The 21412-nt window shown below is 55.9% G+C and overlaps 2 protein-coding genes across 5 annotated transcripts in view; one reads left to right on the plus strand and one right to left on the minus strand.

Annotated features, from left to right (window-relative positions):
• The first annotated feature begins 1552 nt into the window (after window positions 1-1552).
• CHGA (chromogranin A) lies at window positions 1553-14782 on the plus strand. Its single transcript, XM_043922450.1, has 8 exons — window positions 1553-1805; window positions 2588-2634; window positions 5189-5282; window positions 6130-6198; window positions 8699-8797; window positions 10535-10975; window positions 11681-12159; window positions 14314-14782. The coding sequence occupies exons 1-8, from the start codon at window positions 1760-1762 to the stop codon at window positions 14395-14397; spliced, it is 1359 nt and encodes a 452-aa protein (XP_043778385.1). The 5' UTR covers window positions 1553-1759; the 3' UTR covers window positions 14398-14782.
• Window positions 14783-19047: 4265 nt separating this feature from the next.
• ITPK1 (inositol-tetrakisphosphate 1-kinase) overlaps window positions 19048-21412 on the minus strand; it is a 157071-nt gene continuing 154706 nt past the window's right edge. For all 4 annotated transcript variants that reach the window (XM_043921471.1, XM_043921470.1, XM_043921469.1 and 1 more), the window contains one exon: window positions 19048-21208. In XM_043921471.1, the coding sequence (XP_043777406.1) occupies window positions 20859-21208 (350 nt within the window). In that variant the 3' untranslated portion in view covers window positions 19048-20858. The remainder of the gene's footprint in view (window positions 21209-21412) is intronic.

Raw genomic sequence — 21412 nt, forward strand, 5'->3', positions numbered from 1 at the left:
GGTGTTCTAAGCACATGTGTGCTATTCTCTGTGTATGTGTGCTCAGTCTTTGCAACCCCACGGACTGTAGCTCACCAGGCTCTAAGTATGTAGTAGGTGACTAACAAGTAGTAGTTAAATGGATGACTAAATGCATGAACAGGACCATTTCAGTTTCTTCTGGCTTCTGCCAGGTTCTCCATTGGGGTGGGAGTGGGCACAGGCGTGGGGCAGGTGGTGGGAAGTAGCAGCAGCAGATGGGAGGGGAGGGTTACAGGAAGAAGGTGGGGCTCTAAATGATGCCACACCAAAGGCCAGATACCAGCTTCTCTATGTTGGGGGGCCACGTGGCAAAGGGCTCTCAATGTGGCCCCCAGGTTGAGAGCAATACTTGTGACCAGAACATAAGGGCCCAGGGCAAAGAGAAATAAACCAGGAAACCAGCCTTACACACAAAGCACCCAGGTTTTGAGAACACTCAAGAGAAGGGAGAGGCTTCCCCGGTGGCCCAGTGGTAAAGCATCTGCCTGCAATGCAAGGAGACACAGGAGACTCAGGTTCAATCCCTGGGTCGGGAAGATCCCCTGGAGGAGGAAACGGCAACCCACTCCAGTATTCTTGCCTGAAGAATCCCATGGACAGAGGAACCTGGTGGGCTGTAGTCCATGGGGTTGCAAAGAGTTGGGCACGACTGAGCATGGACACATACATACCTACAAGAGAAGGTAAGAGCTGTTCTCAAACACACACATGGGTAACCAGCCACAAGAAGGTGAGCCTAAGAGGTTGCACTAGGTCTCCTGAGTAGAAGTTACAAGGGCTCTTATTTTGGTTTGGGGTCAAGAACTGTTCCCTTCTCCTCCCTTGCCACCCTCCATGAGTGCTGTCCAACATCGGCCAGAGTCCAGGCTTCACTTGTTCGTGGGTTGAACTTTTAATCAGTGCATTCAACAGTTATCAATTAAGTGGATTTACTCTGTGTCAAGGGTCCTGCTCGGGACTTTGAAAGCAATGAAGACTAAACATGATTCTAATAAATAAATACATATACAACTAGAAACTGTGAAAGCACAAAACTGGGTTGCCACAGAGAGATCTAATTCAGACAAGGGGTCAGGGACCTCTAGGGGACCTCCTAGATTTTTGAGGGAGACCAGAATGGTGAGCACGCCTCCAGCCAGTGAGATGGAGGAAGGGAGCCCCCTTCCAAAGGCCCTCAGAAATAAGGAGTGACATGTTAGAATTGGCGGGGACCTCAGCGCACTTTGGAGGAACAGGAGGTCCAGAGACTGGAAGTGACTTGCCCACAGACACACAGCAGGTCGGTGGAGCCGTCGAGAGTTGGACGATCAGCTGAGTCCCCTGTGCCACCTCCTGAAGTCATATGTCCGCCTGGCTGCCTCACCCAAGAACTGTGTGCTGTGGGGGCCACCCGCAACAGGGACGGGGTAGGGGGTGAAGCTGGGGGGGGGCGGGGCGAGCTGCTGCTAGACCCCTGGAGGGATGGGGAAAGGGGTAGGGGCGGATCCGATGACGTCATTTCCGGGGTCCGGGGTATATTAGCGGGGCGCGAGCATGCCCCACTGCTGCAGTGCCCGAGCCCAGTGCGGAGGGCTGTTCGACAGGCAGACGCACACGGAGACCTTGCGCCACCATCCACCCCCCATCCCGCTCCAGCGTCGCCGCAGCCGGCCCGGAGCGAGCAGTCCAGCCGTCCTTCGCCCGAGCGCGCTCCGTGGCCGGCTTCAGACCGCCAGCTGCTCGGCGCCCCGGCTTCGCCATGCGCTCCGCCGCGGTCCTGGCGCTTCTGCTCTGCGCGGGGCAAGGTGAGCGAGTGCGGGCCCTTGGGGGAGAGGTTCCTGGACGCCCCTGACTGCCCTGAGGTCCAGGCACCGCGCAGCGCCGCGTGCCCCTCCATGCCTTCCCTCCGGCGCGGCGAGTTTTCAGCGCCACGGACAGCGCCCCGCCTCCCACCTGACCCCGCAGAGTGGCCTCGGCGCAGAACCCGCAGACCTGACTCTTTGACTCCGACTCCCGACCCCGCGGGACAGGGCTCCCTGTCGCCCCCACCCCACGTCTGGGCTGCTTCGGGGCCAGCGCCGGCTCTGAGCCGTGGCTGGCCAAGGTCATTTGGGGAGATGGGAGGACCGCTGTTGGCTCCCCTGTTCTCCCTTCTTCCTCCTGCTCCCCACCGTCTGTCTGCCCTTGACTTCTACCTCTCCCAATCCTCCTCCTTCATCTCTGCCGCTCACCTCACCCTCTTTTCCATCACCTCTGGGGGCTCTCTGCCTCTCCCTCATCCTCCCCTACCTCAGTCCCACCCAGCCACTGGCCTGTTTTCATAGCTCTTGGCTTCTGCTCCCACACTCCCTCCAGAGCATAGCTTTCTCAAAGGGAAGGATTAAGGCTCTCAGTGCAGCCTGTGGGAGCCACCCCCATGAGGGTAGCAGTTGGGAAGGGAAATAAAATCAGCTCCACATCTCATTTGAGTGGGGGTGGTGTTAGGGAGGAGCGTTGGGGTGAACGGGCCCCTGATGAACTCGGTCTGGAAGGACTGGGTTCTCCCCTCAGAGCAGAGGAGTGACCCCCGCTCTCTTTTTCTTCCTAGTCATTGCCCTGCCTGTGAACAGCCCCATGAATAAAGGGGACACTGAGGTAAGAAGGGGCGTGGGTTTGCACTGGGATGGGGGGGCAGAAGACCCCAGTGGACCCCTCAAAGCCAGATCTTGGGCAGCTGCAGGAGTCTGGCATCAAGCCAGGGGCCAGCACTGCGGCTGCTGAGCCTGGGGACAGCTTGCAAAAGAAGATGTCAAAGTCTGCTAGATTTCCCTGCTTGCCTGCTGTGGGGCCTTCCCCGGCTTCCTCTGAGCTGGGTGTGCAACCCAGCGGGAGCTGTGTCTTACCCACTGGGCCCAGGGGCCAGGCCCACTGTCTTGAACACTCCAAATCTTGTAGGCCCGCCATGGGCTGGTGGGGGTGACTTCTCTGAGGTTTTGGTTGTCTACTGTCCTGCGAGAACAGTCTTCATCTGCCTGGCTCCAGCCTCCCCGTTTGCTCTTCCCCAAGGCTCTGCCAGCAATACACCCACCCCATCCCACAGTTGCTAAAAAGCCCTGGCTCTCTCAAAGGACCACAACAAAAACATTCTTGATCATGGCTCCTGCACCCAGGCCAGTTGGGGCTTCTGGTGGAGGTCACCAAGGAAAGGACTTGGAAGACATTGATGGGGGCTTCTGTGGCCAGCAAGAGACACTGTGTGTTGGGCATATTCCCAAAATTGATTCACGTCTGAGTTGGGACTGTTTTTCCAGCTTCTGATGTTCACAGATATCTCCACTTGTGAATTAGAGAAATTCTACTCCCTGCCTTTTCAGGAACTATTTTCTTTAGAGAGGCTATAGTTGAAACCCAAAGCATCAAAGAGATTTCAACCTCAATGTGCTCATTTAAAATTTCCTATTCACTAGTTACAGACAGGCCTAAATTGAAAAAACCGCTGCCACTCATTGTACCTGTGTCCTCTTAGGAAAAATCCCTTGAATTCTCTGAGCTTTCCCTTTTCTCACTATAGTGATATTTCCTTTGAGGGAAGTTGTAAGGAATGAAAAAAAAAAAAGAAAGAAAAGTAGCTCAGTCATGTCTGACTCTTTGTGACCCCGTGGACTATACAGTCCATAGAATTCTCCAGGCCAGAATACTGGAGTGGGTAGCCTTTCCCTTCTCCAGGGGATCTTCCCAACCCAGGGATCGAACCCAGGTCTCCCGCATTGCAGGCAGATTCTTTACCAGCTGAGCCACCAGGGAAGCCCTGGTAAGTAAGGAATAGGACTCCTGCGAATTGCTGACATATAGTTGGTCCTCAGTAAATAGGCATTTTTATTCATAGCCGAGAGCTTCCTTTCCTGACCTCCCCATCATTCTTGGGACCTATACCCAATTTGTCTCTCCCAGAATCTGTCCTCATGGACTGGTGATATTATCTGATTATCTGATATTCCGAGTGCAAGGTTTGTGGTTGCAGGAAGGGTGCAAGCTATAAGCCTTTCCTTGCCAGATTCCTTATGGGAGACACTTTGGCCATCATATTTTCAGCGGCCTGGGTCAGAGACACCAGAGCAGCTGGTGAAGACCTGCATGTTCTATCTAGGATGCCATGACTACTATAGAGCCTGTCTGCCAGTTTGCTATCCTGGATCCTTGAACGGGTTGCCTTGGCATCCCATAGACACAGCCTTCCACCCCCTCACTCCTCACTGTGTTGCCTGATGCTTGTCTGACACTTCCTGCTCCTCTGCCCAGCTCTAGGCAGCTGAAGCAGGCTGGAAATTGCGAATCCCTCCCTGACTGTGTCTGGCACTCCATGCGTTACAGAGTATTTCCCCATCTGTGCCCCATCACCCTGGGAGGGGAGTCAGAAGGTCTTCTCACTCACATTTTACAGAGGTGGAAATTGAGGCTCAGAGAGGTCAAGTCACTTGCCCAAGATCACACAGCTAGGATGCCACACTACAGTTGGCACCATCTTCAAATATCATCCATTTATCAGCTGTCTGATTATCCATAGCACCTGCTGGCCACTGGACAAGACTTTCAGAGAAATGGCTGCTGTTGGCCTGGGATGGGCACCCATATATAGTAGATGTATGCCCACATCCAGCCAGGGAATTCACCCAGTGGGTGAATATGGAGCCAGGCTGTGAGGCTACCACTCCCTGCATGTGACAACCCCATAGATATTTAGAGACAATTTTCCAAGTCTTGTTTCCAGGCAGGAAAGAGCCAAGAAAGGTCTTTGTTCTCCTCTGGGTGGTCCACAAAGGCTTCCTGGAGATAGCTGACCTTTGGGGCATCTGCAAGACTAAAGTACTTTTGCAGGGCTACACCTCTAATGTCCAGGAGCAGCTTCCCCATCTGTAGAGAAACACTTGGGATGAGAGGGTGCAGGGTACCCACCCCCACTTTAGAGGGGCTCCTGCTGGCCAGGTAGTTGGAGTGCCTGGCACTTGGTAAGCACTGTATGTGGATTTTTAGTATTAGTGCTATTATTGTCTGGCTTAGAAAGGACAGCTGTGCCCCTGAGCTAGGTATCCATGGACTCCTGAAGACAAAAGTGAGCATCATTATGTCCTCCTTAGAAATTTGCCTTGGAACTTCCAGGGGCTGAGCTCCATGCCCAGACCAGCCCCAACTGGCCCCATTCTGTTCCCAGGTGATGAAGTGCATCGTCGAGGTCATTTCAGACACGCTGTCCAAGCCCAGTCCCATGCCGGTCAGCAAGGAGTGTTTTGAAACACTTCGAGGAGGTACGGGCCAGGCTCGGGGTGAGGGGCTGCTGCCTGCAGGGCTGGGAGGCAAGGACATGAGTGTGTGGTTTTTGATGGAAATCAACAATTTAATTAAGTAGTCACTGACCATGTGCCTACCTTAGCCAGGTCTGGGCTGAGGTCTGAGTGGTACAGAGAGATGAAGAGCTAACAGCCCCTGTGTGCCTGGAGCTTACAGTCTAGCAGAGGGGAGTGATATGAACACAGTTAACTAGAATTCTGGGCAGAATGAAACCAGGGCTGGGAACAGCAAGCCCGCAGAATGTGAGCTCCCTGTGGAGGAAGATTTTGTGTGCTAAATCCCCAGGGTTGAGGACAACCACTGGCACCTGGATACCCTGTAGATGTGTGATGAATAAAGGAACACCAAGGGTGGGTGAGCATGATAATGGCAAAGCTTTTGCAAGGAGGCAGTCAGTGTTGGCTGGATCCAACATTAGCATTAGGATTGGGATTTAAGAGAAAAGTGGGAAATCAGTAGTTAGCAAAATGAAAAAGAGGGTACTCCAGGTGAAGTAGACAGCACTAGCAAAGGCATGGAGATGCAAAAACAGGTTGTGTTTGGAGACATTCCTGTATCACTGCAGGAGATGCCATCTCTTGGCAGAAGTCTGGGTGCAGGGACAGTGGCTGACCTTCCTGATATGATAGCAAACTTGGAAAGGAAGTCATTTCAGAAGTGTTATCTCCAGACCCAATCTTGCTGCTACTACCAGGGTTTTGAGTTTCCAGAATAAATTCCTTGTGCTCAGCTGAAAATATTGATGGCAATCTCTTTCTCGGCTGTCTTCTGGAAACCACCCGTAACGACTCCCCTTCATTGCAGATGAACGGATCCTCTCAATCCTGCGACATCAGAATTTGCTGAAAGAGCTCCAAGACCTTGCTCTCCAAGGTATTTTCCAACCACTGCACATGATTCTGGGTGAATTCCAGTACCTAAGAGTCAGAAAAATCATGGTGGAAGGTTGAGCAAGGTCTTCTTTCTGATCCTCACTTACCACCTTTTTGTTATAGAGTGGCAAGGTGGGGTCCTCTGTGCCACTTGGCCCAGTCTATCATTCATACACTTAAAGAGATCAAGGCCCAGAGAGGTTGAGTAGCCTGTCCAAGGTCACACAATAAGTTAAGGACATCCCAAGACCAGATGCAGCTCTTCTAAAACCCTGTGGTCTCTGGAGTTCAGCCATGTTAGAGGGGGCACTTTCAAGACTCGGTTACAGAGAGGACTTCTTTTCTCTGTTTAATGGGAAAGAAATTGGTCTCCAGGAGAGAGCAGGGGTCCCTTTGCCCTTGTGAGCTTCTGCTCAAAGCGGAGATGGGAGAAGCAGGATCTTGCTTGCCCCGAAACACAGCCCAGACATCCATTGTGCTTTCAGAGTGAGGTGTGTCTTTCTCCAGGAGGTTAACAAAAATCTACTGATGCTGTTGGGGATGGAGTGGTTTTGTGAGGTAGTGAGCTCCTTGTCACTGAGGATATTCAAGCAAAGCCCAGGTAGGATACTGGGAATGGAGAGTTAGGCTGATGTCATCCCACGGAGTTAGCTACTCTGCTCAGCCCCAGGCTCCTTCCTGGGTTCCTGTGAGGAACAGAAGGCCTCCCTGGAAAGAAATGGGTCCTGGGTTCTGGCCCTCCACCTCCCTGTGGGAAGGGGCTATTTACTTGGGGGTGGGAACATGGGCATTCTCCTGCCTCTCTCTGAGAATGGGCCCTCGAGCAGGAGTCTCATATCTCCCTGCAAAGAAAGTAAAGGCTCATCTTCAGGGCTTGGCTTGGGTGGGGTGGGCTGGGGTGGAGGGCGCAAAGGCTGCCTGGGCTCAGGGAAGACCCCTACTCTGAGGCCTCTGGGGCAGACTGGGCCACAGGTACGAATGGAGAGCAATTTGGGGGAAGAGGTGAGTGAAAATAACCACAGCTGGAAGGTTCCCTGAGGCCCTCCCCAAGTTAGCACACGGTTTTTCCTCTCGCAGACTTGTCCTGGAAGACAGACATCCACTGCACGTGGTTGCTAGGATACAATATGGTAATTTTTAAATTAATTACTGAATGATTGGCGTTATATTTAAATAATTAAATGTAATGTCAATGAAGACTATGATAGGAAGATGTGTTCTGAAATATCTGTTTACACACATATACACATGTGTGTGTGTTCAATATAAACAGTGTCCAATATACAGGTACATTGTTGTTTTATATTAAAAGAGGATGAGATAAATCTACATGTCTGTCCATCCGTCCATCCATCCATCCATCTAGCTATCCACCGACTCCCTCTTCTGTATTCTCATAATGTCTTCTGCACATCTCTATCCTAGCATTTACGATGCAGCCACCCTGTTTCATAGATGAGCACCCAAGTCTTGGATTGCCCAGGTCACCCAAGGTCATAGAGCAAAGAATTAACCGGGAGGTATGAACCTTGGTTGGCCAGGGTCCAGATCTGGGCATAATCCCTGGTTCACAGCCACCATGTCAGGCACCTCTGGCCACCCCAGAAATTCCCATCATAGGAAAACCAGCATTGGCTGCAGAGTTGGCCTGGCCAGGGCCACCGTCAAGAAGCAGGGGAGGGTGGAGACGGTCAGAGGAGGCACCGCAGCCTGGGCTGATGCAGGAAGAAGGGTCTTATGCTGACCTTGGGCTTGGATGCAGACAGGTGTTCGGCCTGGGCTTATGGGGGCCCATGGGGACAGGTGTTGCCTGAATCAGGAGCCCCCATGAGGGGACAAGCAGTCACTGTTGCCTCCTGATGCAGGGTCCCCTAGCCCAGGGGTCCCCCATCTCTGGGCTGCACAGCTGGAAGTGAGAGCAGGCAAGCGAGTGAAGCATCATCTGTGTTTACAGCCGCTCCCTATAGCTCACATTACTGTCCGAGCTCCGCCTCCTGTCAGATCAGCGGCGGCATTAGATTCTCTTCAGAGCGCGAACCCTACTGAGCTTGAATCATCCCCAAACCCTTCTCCCGTCGACCCGATCTATGGAAACATTGTCTTCCACGAAATCAATCCTTGGTGCCGAAAAGGTTGGAGACCACTGACCTAGCTACCAGCCAGGTCTTGAGGGCCCCCCACTCCCTGCTCCTGCTCCTGGAGCCCTCCACTCTGAGTCTTCACTACTCCGTGAGGCAGCAGGCAGGGAGCATTCTTACTTCGTAGGTGAGAAGTGGAGTCTGGAGAGGTGATGGGGTCGTGTGATGGGCCCTAGCTGGGAGGGGGCGGCCAGCCCTCCCCTCCCGCCCCCCCCCCCCGCCAGCTCCTGCCCCCTCAATCTCTCACTGGCTAGGCCCAGAACAGGCCCAGTTTTACAGATGAGGAAAGAGAGGCCTCCATTCTCGCAGCCACACATGCGGGGCTTAGACCAAACGGGACACTTTTCTCGTTTTCTTATCCAGGAGCCAAGGAGCGGACACATCAGCAGAAGCAGCACAGCAGTTACGAGGCTGAACTCTCAGAGGTGCTTGAGAAGCCGAACGACCAGGCCGAGCCAAAAGGTCAGTGCCGACCCGTCTGGCCAGAGACCAGGGGAAGGAGAATGAAGAGAACAGTGGTTGCAATAGACCGAGGGTCCCAAGGAGTCAGAAGCCCCTCCTTTGGGTCCTGGAAGGAAGCTCTTATTTCCTTCTCTTTCCAAATGGGGAAACTTGAGTCCCAGGGAGGTTGAAGCACCTTTCCAAGGCATAACTGGAGATGGAACGTCTCACTCCGCAGCCCTTGATGGGTCGTATCTGCCCACCCCAGGCGCTGGCACTCGGTCAGGCAGGAGGCCTGGCAGGTGGGCGGCTTCGACTCTTCCGAGTGGCCGAGGCAGTGCCTGTCCTCCCGGGAATTTAGCGGTGCCCTGGCATAGTCTAGGGGCAGCAAGATCCCAGAGGAGCAGGTGTGAAATACTAAATGAATCTGGATCATCTTTTTTTTTTTTTTAATTTTTTTTTTGGACTGCTTTGGATTTTGGTTGCAGCATGTGGGCTTTCTCTAGTTAGGGTGAATGGGGGCTACTCTCGAGTTGCGGTGTGCAGTAGTTTTAGCACACGGACTTAGTTGCCTCACAGAATGTGGGATCTTCTCAGACCAGGGATTGAACCCATATCCCCTGCACTGGCAGGAGGTTGCTTAACCACTGGACCACCAGGAAAGTCCTGGATCATCCTTCTTGAAAACAGAGAGCTTTTAGGGGTCACAGAGATCATGGCTTAGGTCAGAGGGATGCTCTATTAAACTCACTTTTCTGGCTAGAAACAGTCACACGCTTGTCCTCACAGCCCTGCTCTTTGCACGTGGAAGGTGAGTGAACGGGGCCAGTTCCTAGAAGCAGGGACCTCAGCGGTCATCCGTCAGGGCTTAGAGGGGAAACCTGCCGGCGTGCCCTCACATGGGCCAGGGCTCTCACCCTAGTGGCTGCTTGAGGCACGGCAGGGGCTCACATGTTCTGGTTCCATGGAAACGAGTGTCTGGCTGACCCTGGTTCTCTGCCATGGGCTGTAGGAGGAGGAACAGGGTAGCATTCATTGGGGAGACAGCCATATGTCAGTGCAAAGGGCACCCTGTACTTGGCATTCAGAGGTTTGGGTTCAAGGCTCAGCTCTGCCATCTGAGCACAGACATGTCACCTTACCTTTCTAAGGGTTGGTTTGAGTTTCTGTAAAGTGGGCATGGGACCACTTCCACCTGGAGTCCTGGAGTCAAATGGTGGAATGGACTTGGTAGTGACTTGTTTGACAGTAATCATTTCTAGCAATGGGAGGGATTTTTACTAGATGAAAAGCTGTCTTCAAAGCAGGTACAGGTAAATACCTTTTAATGAAAGTTGACAAATACTGAGGAATTGAATACTTTCTCAGGACGCTCAAGATAGAATGCTTGCAGAAGGGAGAAGGACGTCACAGTAATGGTGCCCATTACACAGAGAGGTTAAGGAACTTGCCCAAAATCACACAGCAGTTCATCTGCTGTCTTAATTTTAAATTCAGGGCTCTAGCTTCTGGGGTCATTTTCAAGGGGTCATCACATCCTTCTTCGAGAGGTAGAGTTACAAAGAAAGAAACACAGTCCCGTTGTGCTGAGGTCAAACCCAGACGTGGAGAGGGCAACCCTAATTCTCTCATGTGTGTGTTGGGTTGGGCTTGCTGGAAGCCTAGAGATACAGTGACTAAGATCTGAAATTGGGCCCGGGGGAGATTCTATGTGCAGCCTGGTCCTCAGGGCCTGACTTTGCTCTGTTGTTTCTGTAGAGGGGACAGAAGAGGTGTCCTCCAAGGATGCTGCAGAAAAAAGAGACGATTCTAAAGAGGTGGAGAAAAGTGATGAAGACTCGGACGGAGACAGGCCTCAGGCCTCCCCAGAGCTTGGACCAGGGTCCAAGGTTGAGGAGGACAACCAGGCCCCTGGGGAGGAGGAGGAGGCCCCCTCCAACACCCACCCCCAAGCCAGCCTCCCCAACCCAAAACACGCAGGCCCACAGGCCGAGGAGGACAGTGAGGGCCCCTCCCAGGGTCCAGCCAGCAGGGAGAAGGGCCTGAGTGCAGAGCAAGGGAGGCAGGCAGAGAGAGAAGAGGAGCAGGAGGAGAAGGGGGAGGAGGCCGAGGCTGGAGAGGCCGTCCCAGAGGAAGAAAGCCCCCCCACCGCAGCATTTAAACCCCACCCCAACCTCGGCGGCAAGGAGATGCAGAGGGGTGAGACTGTGTTTGATGTCTGAGACGTCAGCAGATATGTTGGGGAGAGGGGGATGAGTGGGAGGGCGGTGCCCTGATCCATAATCTCATTCCACCTTCTCAACAACCCTGAAAGGTAGGTATTATTCCCATTTGCCAGATGGGAAACCAAGGCTCAGAGAGGTTAAGTAATTTGCCTGTGGTCACACAGCTGATATGTAGTAAACACAGAGATTCCATCCCAGGTTTATCTGGTTCCAAAACCCTGCATCTCTCAATAGTCCACATAGGCCCTCTCACCCCCAGGAGGGGAGAGGGGCTTTGCAGGGTGACTGGGTGGGATTTGGGAACCGAGGGGCAGCATGATGGGAGGGAAAAGGCTGGTCTGGGGACACCGTTAGCCTCAACCAGGGATTAGGAAAAGGTCCTGGCTCCCCTTGAGGGCCTGGTCAGGGTCTTTCCTTCCTCCCCAGCCGGGCGATCCCTGGGTCGGGTCTTCTGGGATGACAGGGCTAAAGGAAGAGGTGACTTGGCACTTTAGGGGGTCTTGTAAAGTGTGGTGTCAAGGTGGCCTTTCCGTCCAAGGGGAGTCTGTTGTGAGAGGCTGAGCTGGACCTGGTGGACAGGGTCTGTGGTCACAACAGCGGCTACAGAGAGACCTCAGGGAGCGGCAGGGGCCCGGAGAGGTGGCAGCCACTCCCTTATTCTCCCACTCTTGTCTACCAGCTGCTCCAGGTTGGCCCGAGGCTCTGGCCGTGGATGGAGCCGGGAAGACGGGGGCTGAGGAGGCCAAGCCCCCTGAGGGGAAGGGGGAGCGGGCACACTCCCGGCAGGAGGAAGAGGAGATGGCAGGGGCCCCTCAAGGCCTCTTCCGTGGTGGAAAGAGCAGGGAGCCCGAGCAGGAGGAGCAGCTCTCCAAGGAGTGGGAGGACGCCAAGCGATGGAGCAAGATGGACCAGCTAGCCAAGGAGCTGACGGCCGAGAAGCGGCTGGAGGGGGAGGAGGAGGAGGAGGACCCCGACCGCTCCATGAGGCTCTCCTTCCGGGCCCAAGGCTATGGCTTCAGGGGTCCTGGGCTGCAACTGCGGCGAGGCTGGAGGCCGAGCTTCCGGGAGGACAGCGTGGAGGCCGGCCTGCCCCTCCAGGTGCGCGGCTACCCGGAGGAGAAGAAGGAGGAGGAGGGCAGCGCCAACCGCAGACCAGAGGTTGGTACGGGGTGGGAGCCGACCCCGGGCCCCGCTGTGGGGCAGCTGCATCCAGACGTGCTGCCCCGCATCCCCGAGGGGACACTGTCCCCTTGGAGTCAGGACTAGAGAGGCGCCTGGATAGGGGGCGCTCAGGAGACTGGGAAGGCACGGGAGAAAGGGCGTGTGGTGGTGGGGGGCACCCAGCAAAGCTGGCGGACAGGCAGACAAAAACATTCAGATCAGCACACAGAAGCTGAAGAGCTGGTGAGTGAAGCGGATCCTAGAGTCGCTGGGAGGGGCCTTTGTCCTAAAGGCAGTAGGGAGCCTCTGCAGGTTTGGAAGCAGGACAAGGATGGATGGCGTTTGGAGCTTTGAATGGAGAGAGCTTGGGAAACTAAAGGACCTGGCAGGGGCTAGCCTGGGAGGGCCACTTGCTGCCTGGGGGAATCCAGGCTCGGGGCATCACTGGCCTTGAGAGCTGGGAGGGCAGGACAGGAGGGGACACTTAGGGACAGGTGGTGTCTGGGGAGGCCCTTCCATTGGCCCAGCTGTACCCTCTCCTGACTTCCAGGCAGTTCAACCGCACCCTCCTCCCAGGTTCAGACCCTGCCTCCCGTCCTGATGGCAGAGTGGGGAGGATCTGGTGGTGACGGGTGGGAGAGGCATGGGCATGTGCCCGAAGACCGGGGGTCTACCTCCTCCTAGGCTGGGTGACCTTGGGCAGGTCACTCCCCTTCTCTGAGCCTCATCGGTTCCCTCATTTGTGAAATGGGGGTAAGAAGTCCTTTCTGCCCACCTCATTATCATGATCAGAATGCACACAAGCTTTGAAACCCTGGGCATGCCCAGGGCTACTTGGGAAGCTCAGAGGGGTGTGGAGACATGATACCATGGGAGGGGATGGGTTGGGACTTTGGGGCAGGCTGGCAACACCACCTTGGAGCTGGGGGAGGCCTTCGGGGTGGGGGGGCAGTCCATGGTTCAGGCTTTAGTTCTCAGGGGGGCATCAGGGCCTTTTGGGGGCTGGGGTGTGTCCGAGGCCGTGGCCCCAGTGTTCTTCTCTGCCCACCCGGAAGACAATACGGCCCTTTCCTCGGGTCCCCAAACCAAGGGGCCTGGGCCTGGGTCCCAGCAGTCTGAGAGGGAGAAGACTCCTCCTTGGCAGCTGCTGCCGAGTGGTCATCTGCCTGTGTCCCCAGGGACTGAGGGGACAGGGCTTCAGGAAGCAGCCACTTGCCCCCCACCCCTCCCCAAGGCTGGGCACCTTTCATCACTGCCTTCCCCACCCTCAGAAGCTGGGGAGAGCCAGGGGCTCTGAGGGACTGGCTGGCTTCCCTTCTCCACGGGCAGAGGGGCCCTTGGACTACAGGCAGGAGAAATGGGGACCCGAGTCCTAAGGATTGGACAGGACAGGGCCCCCCGACTCAGCCCAAAGATCTTAGAAAAAATGACCCCAGAATCACAGAACTCCTGCCTGGGGGGTTACTCCAAGATGGGGGCCACTAGGGTCCCCATTTCATTGGCAACCATTGTCTGTCTCTTCTCACTGGGGCCCAGGTAGGGACTCCTGGAAAACCAGCCCTCTCGGTCAAAGCTGGGGTATGGCTGACTCCTGCTGTGAATCTGAGGGCATGCTCTTGTGGGTGTCAGTCCCAGAGGGTCCTCGCCTGCCCTGGACCGGCCTGGCAGCCAGAGCTTGGGGACCCAGTGACAGGGACGGAGGCTGGAGGTCCCGTCCAGGCAGTGCTCATGTCCTCAAGCCTGTGTGCTAGCCCCCTGCTCCTTGGGTAGGGAGGCCTGCAGCAGACAGGACACCCAGGCACGGCCTCCCCTTGGAAGCCACTATCACAGCCTTAGCCTCGGGCTGGGGGGCTCGAAGCAGCTCTGAAAGGCACCAGAGGCTTGGTTTCCCACATGCCTGCCCAGAGCCACTGAGGAGGAGGTGGGCCTGAATAAGAGTCCACCGGGGAAAGTATGAGGTCGGGGCACACACTCTCGCACGCTGGCTTCTCAGAGCAGCGCAGCAGGGCAGCTTCACTGTCCCCATGAAATAGATGAGGCTCAGAGAGGCAAAGCCACCCGTCCGAGGTCACACAGCTAAGCCGGGAGCCAACAGGCTGACTGTGCGCTCCACGCTCCAGCGCCCGGGTGACTCTGGGTGTTCTCTCCTAGGACCAGGAGCTGGAGAGCTTGTCGGCCATCGAGGCGGAGCTGGAGAAGGTGGCCCACCAGCTGCAGGAGCTGCGGCGGGGCTGAGGCGCCGACTGGCCCCACCAGCCAGGGCCCCGAGACACCCCGTGGGCCCGGCTCTGTTGTCCCTCCTGCAGGTGGCCCCGGGTGCTGCTTCTGGGAGGGAGGCCGCCCCCAGCCTGCCCAGCCCACCCTGTTGCCCCCACGCTCTTTTCCTCCTGCTCCTGACCCCTGCCCCAGTGCGCCCCTCTGCAAGGCAGACCCCCTGCCTTTCAATGATTGTCCTGTCTCTGAACACAGACAGGCTTCTCAAAGTTTCCCTTCCACCATTAGAGCCACTGGGCCTAACTGCAATAAGTACTGATCTTTAGGCGAAAGCTGAGGACTCCTGACTATATTGTGTATGAAATTTATCTAAGGAAAATAAATCTGCTCTGGGCTCTTTCCTGTTTCTCTGAACTTCCCCCATCTTGACTCCAAGTGGGGTGGGATGGATGGATTCAGGCAGAAGGACAAGGGGAGGTTCAGTCCCCCTGGGGTGACTCGGCCATGGGGCGACTCGGACGCTTTTCAGTCCTGGGATTGGAGGGCAAGTGATACTGCTGCTCAAAACATCTGTTTCCTCATCTGTGAAGTGGGGGTGCTGACACCTGCCCCAAAGTGCGTGTGGGATTAAATAACACTTCCCCCATCTGCCAGCCATACGTGAGCTGGGTCAGGCAGGGACGGGGCTGGTTTGAGAAACAGCCTCTGCTCTGTGCAGGGTAGAGGCCCTGACAGCCCCAGGATAGTACCTGCCACCAAGGCCACAGGCCCAGCCAGCTCTGGACTTCCTGACTAAGGCCTCTGAGCTGCAGACCCCTCCCTCGGCACAAATCTGTCATCTCCTCTGACCTGATACATGCATAGGGCTCTGGGGCATTTGAAGTTCAATGGTTCACTATAGCGCGGTAGTCTTAGTCTCAACTTTGAGAATGATGAAACTGAGGCTCAGAGGATGAGATGACTCATCAAACTCTCAGGCAAGAGTGATGCCCCATACATGTAACCACAGGGGCTGCAGGATTATGAATCAGAACAGACAGGCTGATCTGCTGGACTGGAGTGGACCAGCTGATTATCAGGGCCAATCATTCAGTCATTCATCAAACGCTTGTGAGCCGCTGCCTTGAGCCTGGCAGGCCTGGGCACACAGAAATGGCCTGGACAAGCCCTGACTTCAAGAAATCCACCGCCTGCAGAACGTGGGTTTTGACATCAGACTGCAGTTGGAATCCCCAGCCCAGCTAGAGAGTTTGGGTGAGCATTTCTTGTGTGCCTGCAGCCTCAGTTTCCTCATCTATAAAATGGGGATACTTTTTAGCGTCTCACCAGATCATGGCAAGGATTCGAGGGGTCTAAACAGCCTGGACTAGAAAACCATTGCAGTGATGACACAAGTCGTTTGAGGGGTCTTGGCAAGTCTGGGCCTCTCCTAACCTGGAGAGCGGGCCCACTGCTGTTGACGCCTGTCCGTGAAGCACAGAGGGACTCTCAACGAGCTGGTGCCATGAGGTGTTTATTCACATTTCAATGAGACAAGTTTATAACCCCCCCCCCCCCACAACCCTGACAGTTATCGAAATAACAAACATGACACTAACTGTATTCCTCTAGTCAACTGTCAGCACATCCACCTCCAGGAACAATTAACAAATAAAGAGAACATGGGACACCTCGTCCCTGAAATACCCCTTCCAGGAGATGGGCCACCTGTTGCTATCATCACATGGAGCAAATATGCAACAGAATCAAAACAGCCAGTGGTTCTTGGTTTTTACAGAAGTGATGATTTTATAGACAGTATGTATAGATTCATATAAACATTATATACATACATGTGTACACAAATGAAGTACAAGTCAGCTTGGGGTTCTGACAAGCATGGCTCGTGAACGGGATCAAAACACGTAGCATTTGTCAAAAGCACAGGTGTCAGGACTGAAACTGGAGCTGCCAGCATCTTGGGAGCAGCTTTCCCAAAGAGAAAGCCTGCTGCAGAGGACTGGCATCCACACCGGACGCTGAGGTGGGTTCGGCTGTGGGAAGGAGACAGTCCCTTCCAAGTCACCAGATTGTGGATAACTGGATGTAGAGCAAAAATGCAACCATTTTCGGAAAAGGCCCCAGGGGGCCTTGGATGGGACCTGGTGGTGAGAACCAGAAGGAAGAGGGCCTGGTGCTTCCACACCAACAGGCAGCTCTCCAGTGAACAGCGTGTCGGGGGAGGGCCATTCCGAGGCAGGGGCACCGAGCCTGTGTCGCAGAAGGTACGATCAACGACCAACGGGAGAACCACCTGTCTGGAAGCCTCTGCAGCAGCATCTCAGACTCAGGCTCTGGCAACGGTAGGACTATGCCTACAGCACAGGGCGTGGCCAGGCCCCAGGGGGCGTGGCCAGGCTCCCCGCGGGTGTGACCAGGCTTCCTGAGGGCGTGGCCAGGCTCCTTCAAGGCTGGATGCACTCCTCTGTCTCGTGGTAAGCCACGTTCAGGGGGTGTGTTCCTTCAGGACACTCTGCTCAGGATCTCTGGAGCACGGGGGCCCTTGAGCCGTGGCCCAGGAAGGGAGAGGAGCTATCGGGGGTCCCACTGGGTGAAGGGTCAGTCTCTAGGGCGAGAGGACAGGGCAGATGCAAACCCCGAGGATATCAGAGGAGCCATTCAGTGGGTTCTCTGTGGACAATGATTCCCTGAGCCAAGGCCCAGTCCCCCTCGCAAGGACAATGCATACAGTCTCCCTTGGTCTCAGAGGGGCCGCCTGGCAGACAACAGCTGCTCTTCCCAGCTGGCTTGAAAACTACAGCTTCCTGCCAGGATCCTTCAATCTGCCATAAACCATATTTGGCAGTCCTCTGGATAGAGAAGAATCCTCTCTTCAAGGTTGTTTTCTCCCTCACTGATGGGATTAACTTAAACAATACCCCCACATAACTCCTCAGGAGACAAACCTAGACAGCATATTAAAAAGCAGAGGCATTACTTTGCCAACAGAGGTCTGTATAGTCAAAGCTGTGGTTTTTCCGGTAGTTATGTATGGATGTGAGAGTTGGACCATAAAGAAGGCTGAGCGCAGAACTGATGCTTTTGAACTGTGGTGTTGGAGAAGACTCTTGAGAGTCCCTTGGACTGCAAGATCAAACCAGTCCATCCTAAAGGAAATCAGTCCTGAATATTCATTGGAAGGACTGATGCTGAAGCTAAAGAAAGCTCCAAATACTTTGGCCATCTGATGCGAAGAACGAACTCCTTGCAAAAGACCCTGATGCTGGGAAAGATTGAAAGCAGGAGGAGAAGGGACAACAGAGGATGAGATGGTTGGATGGCATCACCAATTCGATGGACATGAGAGTTTGAGCAAGCTCCGGGAGATGGTGAAGGACAGGGGAGCCTGGCGTGCTACAGTCCATGGGATCGCGGAGAGTTGGACACGACCGAGTGACTGAACAACACACTTCTTGGGACCTCCGTCTGTGTCTGCCTCCTGCAGGTGATACTGAGGAACCTCTCGCCCAACCCTACTCACCCCCCACCCCCCACAAACTCAGACACCTTCATGCCAATGGCAACTCCTGCCACCAGGCTCTCTTGGGGAAGACAGACATCCAGCACCCACACTCAGTCGGGGCTTGAGTGCGTGTGAAACCACATTACACTGTAACCTGCAAGTAGAACTCGGCCTGTGGCCACTGCTCCAGGCTGCGCAGGGCAGAGACCTTGCAAGGGACCCTTTGAACCGACCCGAGGCCTCAGGCAAAACGTGGTCCTGCACTTGCTCCTGGGGCCCTTTGAGTCAAGAGGGCCTTCAGCAGCCCCGGCCACAGACCACAGCCAGAGATGCCACAGGGCCAAGGCCCCAACAAGCCCACCAACTAGCAAACAGAAGCTGGGGAAGGAGTCCCAACACCCCTGCCCCCGACCCCCAGTTTACCAGCAGCTCACCAGAGCAGTCCCTCCCTATGGGCCCTCGAAGGTTCTGAGACTGATCAGAGGTGGCAGCACCAAGCCCTAGTGAAGAAAAGGCTGCAAAGGCAGAGAGCATTCCAGGCAGGTCTGTCTTCCCCTGGCAGGAGGCCCCAAGGCCAGGGACACTGAGGCCTAGGGGGAGACCAACTTCCTGGCTTGTGTCCTGGGACCCGGTCAGTGCGCCCAGTAACACTGAAGGGGGAGTCGCTTGGTGATGCCTCATGCTGCCCACAGCCTTGTCTACCTGACACAGCTTCCTTCACCCCTGCAGCGTCAGCTACTCTTTGTTAGATGGGGTTCACCAGCTGGGGAGAGGCCCACACACGCTCTCGAGTGGACCGGTCCCTTCCCCACTGCTCTGTAGTTCCTGGGCTGTTATGAAGCCGACCCTCATCCTTGGTTTCCACTCCTGGGAGAGGCAGTCACCCTGCTGGCCACCCGCATCGAGGCTGGTGGAAAGCGCCACGTCACTGGGAAAGTTCCTCAATATCTGGGCCCTGGATGCTAACATGTGAGACTCCGTGGGGGAGGCAGCAATTAATCTGGACATGACATGACCAGGGGCCCCACCAGGCGCGGGAGTCACCCTGCACTCCTGATCTGTCCTAAGGCGATCAGGACTGGAATTTTATTCCAGAAGGTAAAGCTGTTTTATTAAAAGACGGCAGGAGGACAGAAACGTTCAGCAACGTTTTGTAAACACGTGTGAAATGCAGTTTGATTTCAGTAGTTTATTTTGGAGACAAAGCAGTGCAAGAGGCCGGCCACGCTTTCCTGCTTCCCCTGGAGCTCGGGGGTCAGACGAGGAAAGGTGACGTACAGACATTATAATCGGGGTTCAACACTCAAGTCGTGTAAACACGGTTGTCGGCGGGCCCTTGGTTTCTAGGACAAGCCGGCCAGTTCGGAGGGCAGCACCCCTCACCCCAGCCCTTCCTCTCCTAGAGGCAGGCGACCCCTGTGTCCCTGCTGACCAGGCCTGAAGGTGCCTCCAAACGCCCGGCTCAGCAGCTTCTTTCGTGGCACCCTCCCTGGACCTCGCACGACGGCCCAGAGGCCTGTTCCCCTCCCTCTGACTGCCTGATATCTGAAGACACACGCTCATGCTTCAGGGGGTCTGCTGTTTCCCACCGGGTGGGCATACTGACAGAGGACTGATCAAGCCCCTCACTGGTCCCCTTCTCTGCCAAGGGGGCTGCCTGCCCACCTGGACTGTGGAACTGGACTGATTAGCCGGTGGTCGGCTGGTCTGCTGCCATCAGGGGCTGGGGGCTCGGACGGGAGAAGCAGGGAACGTTTTCTCACCTCTGGGGCTGCAGCCTGCTCGCCCCTGGCTGGCTCAGTGCTGGGGGTGGGCAGTGAACACGGGAGGGGTATGGATCAGGCCTTCCGGGCAGGCGTGGAACAACTGGCAGCCTCGTCCGGCCTGGGAAGAGGACCCCCGCCGATCGCCTGGGTGCCAAGGGGAGGCTCATCTGGGTGGACTTCACAGAAGGACAGGCTGCGTCGCAGGGGTAGGGCGTTGAGCCTGCCCTTGAGTTCTCTGGTCGTGAGTGCCCAGCAACTCTTGGAATGATTTGCCCAAAGTCACAGCACAAATCCTTGGCACAGGCAGGATCAGCCCAGAGGCTCTCGGCCGGGCAGCCTCCTCCCAGGTCCGGGGAGCAGCGGCCCCTGGTTAGGGAAGGGCGGACCCTTCGCACGGCCGCACAGGACATGTGTTGACGGGCCCAGTGGACTCCGGGGAGTGGGACATGGAGAGAGGCAGCCAGCCTGGGGCTGTGGCCTTCCCGGAGAAGCGTCCTCCTCCTTGGCTTTCACGAGTGGCAGCAGGTGGATCACAGCTCAGACCTGCTGCATGGACTTCCCCAAGGAAAGGGAAGCTGAGGCCTCTGGTTTCCTTGGGGTCACGCTTTTGGGAGGGGCAGCTGCACACCTGGTGGGGCTTGAGGCCATCGGTAAGAGAAATGGGCCGGGCCGGGGTGTAGGGGCCGGGCGGGAAGAGACGGCGAAACGTTTACTCGCTCTGCTCAGCCACCGACGGCCTGACCCGGGACAGCCTGCTCCAGGGTCCCCAAGGACCAGCCCACAGCAGCCATTGAGAAGGACAGATGTGGGCGTACCCAGGCACTCACACACACACACACACACACACACACACACACACACACACACACACACACACACACGCACGCACGCAAGCCCCACCTCACATTCAGACCTAGTGTTGAAAACACAAGCGTGTGTAAACTCGGTGAAGACATCTGCACAGCAGGAACCAGGCGGGATCATCCCTTTGCCGCGAGGCTGGACTACTTGGGGTTCCTTTCCATCCCCACCCCCACCCCTCATTTAGATCATGACATCAGAAAATCAGGTTAAAAATTAAGGAAAAAAAAGAAGTAGAAGAAGAATCAGATCGTTGGGAATCCTTAGTAGTAGCGTCACCGTCGTTGGGAGCTGCTCGCCCAGCGGCCGCGCTCTGCGGCCCACGCCGTCTCTCTGGGTCCCGGGCTCCGAGGCTACTGGGAGGAGGCCTTAGTGGCCAGCGAGGCCACGCAGTGCTGCTGGAAGCTGGGCGACACGGCGGCGGTACAGCCGAGTCTCTGGTGCGGCAGCTTGGCGGTGCTGCCGGCGCCCACGTCAGCCTCGGGCGTCCAGGGCGGCTCCTGGCCCATCATGCTGCTGCAGCAGCCGGGGCTGGAGCTGCACGTCCGCTCGGCCGCCAGGCCGCCCGCCTGCTCCGCCAGGAGCCTGCTGTGCCTCAGTGGGGCCACGTCCCCCGTGCCCGCCGCGCCCGCGCTCTGGCCCTGCAGCACACTGGCGATGTGGTTCAGGAGGTCGGTGAAGAACTCACTCACACCCTCGTAGCCTGCAGATGGGAGAGACAGACGGCAGGCTTAGCCGGGTGGGTGGGTGAGTGGGGCGCTCAGGGGCAGCTGGTGGAGCACACACAGCCCAGACACCAAGTGTGTGTGGCCCCAAGGGCCAGTCCTTGAATTCTGGCTGCACCCCTGGGGTATGAGCATCTAGAGACAGGAGGATGATGAGAAAGGGCCCTGCACCCTGTCCCTCT

Source organism: Cervus elaphus, chromosome 13 (genome assembly GCF_910594005.1).
Source record: "Cervus elaphus chromosome 13, mCerEla1.1, whole genome shotgun sequence".
In the NCBI taxonomy this organism is placed as follows: domain Eukaryota; kingdom Metazoa; phylum Chordata; class Mammalia; order Artiodactyla; family Cervidae; genus Cervus; species Cervus elaphus.